Below are 7,369 nucleotides of genomic sequence, written 5' to 3' on the forward strand. Positions count from 1 at the left end.
TGGCCCCTTGTCCTGGCACTGGGCACCACTGGGAAGAGTCTGGCTCCGTCCTGGTGACCCCCACCCTTGAGATATTTGTAGGTGTTGATGAGATCCCCTCTGAGCCTTCTCTTCTCCAGGCTGAACAAGCCCAGCTCCCTCAGCCTTTCCTCGTAGGAAAAGTGAAGCCGAGCCCAGGTCCAGCACCTCGCCCACCGCGGTCGGAGCAGCCACCCTGCAGCCCGGGCGTGCGGGGAGCAAAGGCCGGGTAGGAAGCTGCCACACGTGCTTCTCCCCCCTTCTCACTCATGCCCATCAGACACCAACAAACGCCCGGCTCCTCCGTCAGCACCTACAGAAACCCTCAGCCCAGTTCCATCAGGCCGTTGCAGCCGTACCTTCCAGGGACGCCAGCCTGGCTGTCAAGTGATCCCTGCCCCAGGGCCACCAAGGCTCCTTCCCACCCGTGCCCAGCCCCGGCGGGGGATGCTCTTCAACCGTTGGCAAAGATCATCTAAACCCAGCACCACCTGGTCCTCTTCCCCACCAGCACAACAGAAAGAGATTTCACAGAAATGCTTTATGGCAAGCCTTTGCAAAGGTGCTAGCCCTCCCACCGGAGACGGCCATTAGCAGAGAAAAACAGTTAGCCGAGTCTCGAGTTTATTGTACGTGGACCGGGCATCCTCAAGCTGTCCTTTCTAAAAAGCTACTATATATTCCGTCGGAGAAAACACCCCGAAGCGTGTGGATTGCTGCGAATGACTGATAATAGGATGATTGGGCAGGCACTCCGCGCGTGCTATCTGATAGCCTATCATACCCTCCTTCGAAAGGCGAGCGGCAATTATCGCGGCCTGACATGTTTATCATGGCGGGGCTGAGCCTGTCATCGGGGCGGCGGAGCTTCCCGGCGTTATCATGTTCCATCACGCCTCGCGCACTTCACGCAGCGCTCACCTCCGCGGCTGTACATCAAAAGGCCCATGCCATCCCAGGTCACCCGAGCATCTCAACTGGGGGAAGGACACATCCGTCACGCAATTCTGGTTTGCAGCATGGGTAAAGAATAATTCCCACCACCACCACTTTGGATTCTCCTCCAAGACGCTCGCTCACAAACAGGCAAAATGGTTCCAGGAGGTTGGATAATCCTCCGTGGGAAGCACCACCAACCCCTGCCCTGCAGCAGCGATTAACTCTGCTTTCTGCTCTTCTTCCAGCACCGTCCTTTCGCGACAAAATCCAAAAGACTTATTCTACCTTTATTCCCTGGCGTCAGTTTGCTTTCCGGGATCCCCAAACACAAACACCCTGCCGGACCCCGGCAGGCATTTAGCCAGGCGATTCTAACGAGCGCTCAACAGGAACGATCATTACCGAGGTGCAGCTCTCCCAGGAAGACTTCATCCGAACACCGAGCATCTGCATACCTTCTGCGAAACGCAACCCCGCTGCGTCTTGCCACGTTACGCTTCAAGTACCCAAAAGATGGAAAATGCTCCCTATTTAAATTTTCAACTTAATCGGTACACAGGGTTTCTAAAACACAGCCTTAAGCATTCAAAGAACAGGTTCAAAAATGATCCTAAAGGCTTCAGATCAGACTTCCATAGCGAGCCAGGGATGCCGCAGCACCTCCCCAGCCGCCACGCTGAGAAAATCGCGTTTCTTCCAGCAAGGAACCACACCTAAACCTATCAGAAAAAAACCACAAAACCACAGCGCCACGAAGTAACCATGAAAAGCTGCTCATTAGTGCCACCAGGAGCGACCTTACCTGGGAAATGCGAAGCCAGGACTGGAATTTTGATGGGAGAGAAGGTCAGCACGTGACAGGGCTGGACACTCGGTGCCAGAGGTCCCTGGGCGGCTTCAGGCTCCATCGACACCATGGCGGTGGTGGCCGCGGCGGCCAACGCCAGGGTCTGATTGCCGCCGACCGGCTTAAGGCTGTTCTGGCAACCACCTGTGGGAGAACAAGATACAACAGATTTTATTTTTAATTGGAAACCAGTGGATTTACCCAAGATCGCACGTTTTCAGCATTCTAGATTTCAACGCAAGGTGGAACAAAAGCCTGCAACGTTTCCCGCCTGGCCTCCGCTGCCGGCACGTCCCCTTAGTGAGACCCTACATTTTGGAGATATTATATATTTCTCCAAGGACTCTCAAAGCCCCTTTCCTAATTGCTCTTATTAAAGTCCTAGCTTGTGGTCGGTGCGTTTTTAGGAATTACAACCCCATATATGTGAACATACCATCATAACCTAGAGGGACAAGGCAGTAATGAGTCCTATATAAACTGCATGGAGCTATTAAATTTAAATGAAAAAAAAAAACCCAACTCAATAAAGAAGTCAAATATTTGAACACATCGGTTGGCATTTTCTTCAGCTCCTATGGCCTCACAGCGATGCGTGACCGCCCTTATTCCGACTGTTTCCTACGCAGAAGTTGCCGGATTTCCGACCCGACCGGGTTTGTTACGTGCACCGTTAACCACCCCGCACCCGGCACCCGCGGGTCAGCACTTGCCCGGACGAGCACCCTCCATCCTGACCACACGCCACGCGGGAAACTTCCCACGGTTTCACACGGGGGCTCGGAGGCCCAACAAATCTAGGCTCAAATGCTCTGCCGACTACGTAGCATTTACCTGTAAGTCTAACAGGCTTGGGGGGGGGGCAGGCCTTTGGAGCTCAATCTTGCCTAAATAGGTTACATAAACAAGAAAACGAGTAGTAAAACTCTTAAGGAGAAAAACCTCATTTGACAAACACCAGCTGTTACTCCCTCTACACCGAGCTGCGTGTTCAAAAATTAAGCAATCATTAGCTTATTATGTCATTTAGCAAATGTTTTCAGTTCATGTGGAAATCCTGCAGGCAGTAAGAGCCAACTGTAGCTCTGCAAAAAAAAAAATAAAATTTAAATAAATAAATAAACCCCTCTTGGATCAAGGCTCCTCACTTCAGGCATTCCACGAGCTTGCAGGATTTCTTTCGCCGGGCACGTACCCGCGAGGAAGGCAGGGACCCAGCCCACCTGAAAAGCTTTGCCTTCCAGACGCCGAATGCAGCTTTCCTTGGGGAAAGAGCGGGCCAGTGGATTTTGGCAAGGAACCTGCTTTGGCTGCAGCCAACTGGGGCTCCCGGGGCCATCTATTAGGCTAACTTTTGGCAGCTTTGCTCCTAACTCTTTATAAATCGTTATTTGCCAACAAAATAAGCTCTGCGTTAGCAGAGCAGAAGTCAAACATTTTCAGTAAGCATCACAAAAAAACCCTTCTATTATTTCTACTGTATTTCTCAATGCCAAGAAGAATCCATTTAAAACACCTGCACATGCACTAATTAACAGGCACAGAGGAAAAAAAAAACCCACAAAACTTAAAGTTTGGTCACTCAACCCAGGATAGATGAAAACCAGATTATTCTGCCAGATCACAATGGAAATTAAAAAGAAAAAAAAAAAATCAGTGTAAAATAAAACTAATGCAACTGTTTAATATCAAGTTTCTCATTTATTCACCCGAGGACCAGCACAGACCCTTGCGTTAAACACCCGGCCTCCAAAATCTCGCACTCCTTCCCAATTCAGGCTGTCTGCCATCGGGAAAAACCCACACAACATCTTCCATAACTCATGAAAACTAACACTGCCTAGAAAAACGACTTTTCTACTGGCTTCCTACGGGGTACACGCGCAGGAAGGTTGTTTACTTCTCATTTGCTTCTTTTATTTTGGAGAAGAAGATGCAATGTCCCCAAAGAGCCCAGGAAAGCAGCAAAATAATGCAAGCCTGAAGTTGCTCGGATAGCCAGCCTTCCGCCGGCACGGATGAGCAGCGCTCCTGAAGCAGGGCTTCCTTATTAAACTTTCATCAATTCCCTCATTAAAGTTTCATCAGTCAGTTGAAAGAGAAGTTTTGGTGATTTCCCCGCCTTTGATGAAGTTCTCTCTCCCTCTCTCCTGCGAAATAATTCCGTGAAGAAAGGACTGCCCCTCTAGTTGTTGATACCGGAGAGGAGGGCACGGACAGGGTGTTTGGGGGTCAGCGAGCCCCTTCTCTTGCTTTGCACTCAGCTGAGCAATCATCTCAGCCATTTGTCAACCTCCAGCACAACGCACCGTTGGCCAAAGCAACTGGAGCTGACCCAGGACGTGACCTGTGGAGAGCCGGGGACTTTCATCTGCACTCGCTGCAGCTGGAGAGAAGTTGTCCTCCTCATAAACAGACCAGATTTTGCTGTGTTTCCAAAAAAACTTCTTGAAAGGGTTGGGGTTTTTTTTTGGTTTTTTGGGTTTTTTTTAGCGTTGTCATTAATCACCCCACATCTACACGCATTTCAAGAGTCAAATGCCTAGAAAATACTATCATCGATATAGCTTCGAGGGGGGAAAAAAGTGCACATTTTTTCCTAGCAGTGGTGTTTTCCCAAAATCTGTTTTTGCCAAGTCACGCTCCTGCTCAGTAGGGAGGTACCGCTTGGCTGCTGAAACCCCAAACCCCACTTGGGCGTCCTTCCTCAGCCTCCTGGCTCTGCTCTTCCCAAGCAAACAGACAGGGGGAAGACAGCAAGCGGGACCGAACCTTAACAAGGACGATGGTTGTCACGGTTTAGCAATCTTCCCCAGGTTGAGACAACCCAAGCCCTGCAGCAAGACGACTTCCGTAAAGAAGAAGAGACGAGTTGTCCTCATAGGGAACTCCCTTCTGAAGGGGACAGCAGGCCCAGTACACAGCCCGGACCCATTTCAGAGAGGAGGCTGCTGCCTATGTGGGGCCCGGGTTAAAGATGTGGAACTGGTGAGATAGGAAGATCCACCGGTACCCAAAAAGGGTAATTCAAGACCTTCCCCTTCAGATAAAGAAGTTTTGGGTATTGTGAAAGTTCTAAGTACAGACGAGGTAATGAGTTTTAAATTTCACTTGATTATTACAGTCTTTCACTCTTTGTCTTCAGATTTGCCTGCAGGAAAACACCTTTACCAAAGGGTTATGAATACCTTTCCCAGAAGACCCACATTAAAAAAACAAGAGAGGAAAAAATTTAAAGCAGGTTAAAGACCTTTTGAACTTTTCATCTGTCTCGGAGAAAAAAGCATTAATACACAGGAGCATAATGTTCCTTGTAACTTTTTTTAAATGACCCAGTGAACCTCTGGGTTTTGCTTAGCCTTTCAGCCCGCGAGCTACTGCCAAGTGCCCAAAGGCCCCGTAGGAGCTCTTTGGCACCAGGAGGTCCTCCTTCGGGTGAGGACCAAGGGCCCCCAACGCAGACACCGCCCTGGCTGCCTCTTCTTTGTTGCCCGGAATAGCCCAAAGACACAGTTAGAACACAAATGGATTCCCACCGCCATGTGCTGATCAGTCTCTATCCAGGGGAACGCACAACAAGCACGTGGGACCACACAGCGCTTGATTTCTGTCAAAGCTTCCCAACCACCAAACCTCCTGTTCGGGTGCCGTTTCCCACGCTCATCGCTGGTGGCTCAGCGTGGGAAAGGACACCAGAGCTCAGCACTACCAGGGGAAAAAAAAAAAAAAAAAAAAAAAAAAAGAAAAATCACACCAAGTATTGAGCAGCTTTACAAAGCATCTGCAATGTTTTCCACATGTATTTGAAATCAAACATGTTTCTAAGGGCTTCAATCTAACTGTGTATGTTACGGAAGTCATATAAAATTAAACGCCAATTCAATTAAATAGAAGTTAAACACTTTGACCCCAGAGTTAATAAAAATTAGTGATGCCGAGGTCCTAAACCTCACCTGTAGAAGGACGTACACCATTCTCACCTCTTTTTAAAGCAATATGCAAGCTCCTTATTTCTAGTCCTAAACCAACTGATCCCAAACACCCGGACTGCCTGTATCCCTTTGGGTTTCCCTGCTGCCCGCCCTGGCCTCAGGCACAGCGCTGCTCTTTGGGCACCCACGCAGCTATTTAAAAATAAATAAATCAATCAATCAAAACTTAAAAGTCCAGCATTTGCGATTACAAAGCCATTTGAGGAACCTTCCCTCGGCCTCAGCTGCCCCAATCAGCTCAGCGCCTGGAATGGAGGGTTGAGGGGTAATGCGGAGGGTTGGGGGGACGGCGCCGCGGAGGGTCGGGGGGACGGCGCCGCCACAGCCAGCCAAACCTGTGGTCCAGCCCGATGGCGTGGGAGCCGGGTGCAGTGAGGTGCACCAGCCTGATGTCGGTACAGTCGGACAAGGGGTACACCATCACCGATGAAACCCCCGATCAGCCATTGCTGCCAGACAAGCCAAGAGGAGGGAGCGATGATGAAGACCTGAGCTGGTGGCTCCATGGCACCAGCATCCCCGAATGCACCCGCAGCCCCATCCAGGGAGACAGGGACCATAACCCAGCCTGGTGATGAGACTGTCCCAGCACCACGGCCAGTTTAGCTCTAAGGCAACAGCCGTCATAAAACACTTAACGCCGCTTCCAAAGATGTATGAGAAAACAGCTCCAAAAGGAAGAATAAAAAAATGGACATGTGGATTATTGTTTACTATCCCTTATTCCCTTCCCCTTCATCTGTAGGGCCTGTGAACAAAAGCGGTTTAGAGATCAGTTCTTTATTAGACTCTCATCAGAGTCAAAACTGATGACAACTGCCTTCTGATGGGAGAGGGGAAGAGAAGGCAGCAGCTGAAATCGGCTAAAGTGACGGCCCCTCGCTGGATGCCCCCTCCTCAGAGACGAACCGCGGAAGGGGGGGAACCACAGCGAAAGCTCTCGGCGCTCTGCCCGTGCCGCCCAGCCCCACGGCCCCCAGCATCCCCAGGGGGAGGTCCTGTTCTCCTCACCAACTGTGCTCCTCCCAGCCAGGGGAGAAAAAAAAACCAAAACATCAGGGCAAGACCTGGCGATTTGCAGAAGAAAACGAGCTTTTCCTGCTTGTCTTCCCTGCTCCTCCCAGCTGGAGGGGCAGGGACCCGGGCAGAGCAAGGGAAGCCCCCGCGATCAGCAGCCCCAGAGCCTGGGTACATTAACTTTGGAAATGTGAGTTTTTTAATAATATAGATATCTAGACTACATATAGAAACACGTGAATATCCTGGCTCCAGCACATCCAAGGAGATGCTGGCGTGGCTCGGATCCTCCTCTCTCGGGGCTGACGAGCAGGGGCGCACGCTCCCTGATCTTAGGGGCTGAATTCTCAACTTTGGCAATAAGTTGTCGTGCTGGTAGAAGATCAGACGCAGGATGCCAAGTGAAAAGATGTTCAAAAAAACCCAAAACAATAAAAATAAAACCACAAAACACAAAAACTGGGGAGATCCATGTTTAGCAAGGCACCGCTAAAACTTCGTACCTGGAGATATTTTGGGAATGTTTGGATTTATCTAAATTTTTTTTTTTTTTTTT

At 49.9% G+C, this 7,369-nt stretch overlaps 1 protein-coding gene across 1 annotated transcript in view; it reads right to left on the bottom strand.

Annotated features, from left to right (window-relative positions):
- The window catches only part of TCERG1L (transcription elongation regulator 1 like), a 95,181-nt gene that overhangs the window by 79,947 nt on the left and 7,865 nt on the right, over positions 1–7,369 (bottom strand). Inside the window, exon 4 of the mRNA XM_009637356.1 lies at positions 1,760–1,948. Within this exon, the coding sequence (XP_009635651.1) occupies positions 1,760–1,948 (189 nt within the window). The remainder of the gene's footprint in view (positions 1–1,759; positions 1,949–7,369) is intronic.

Source organism: Egretta garzetta, unplaced genomic scaffold, assembly GCF_000687185.1.
Source record: "Egretta garzetta isolate BGI_Z169 unplaced genomic scaffold, ASM68718v1 scaffold164, whole genome shotgun sequence".
In the NCBI taxonomy this organism is placed as follows: Eukaryota; Metazoa; Chordata; class Aves; order Pelecaniformes; family Ardeidae; genus Egretta; species Egretta garzetta.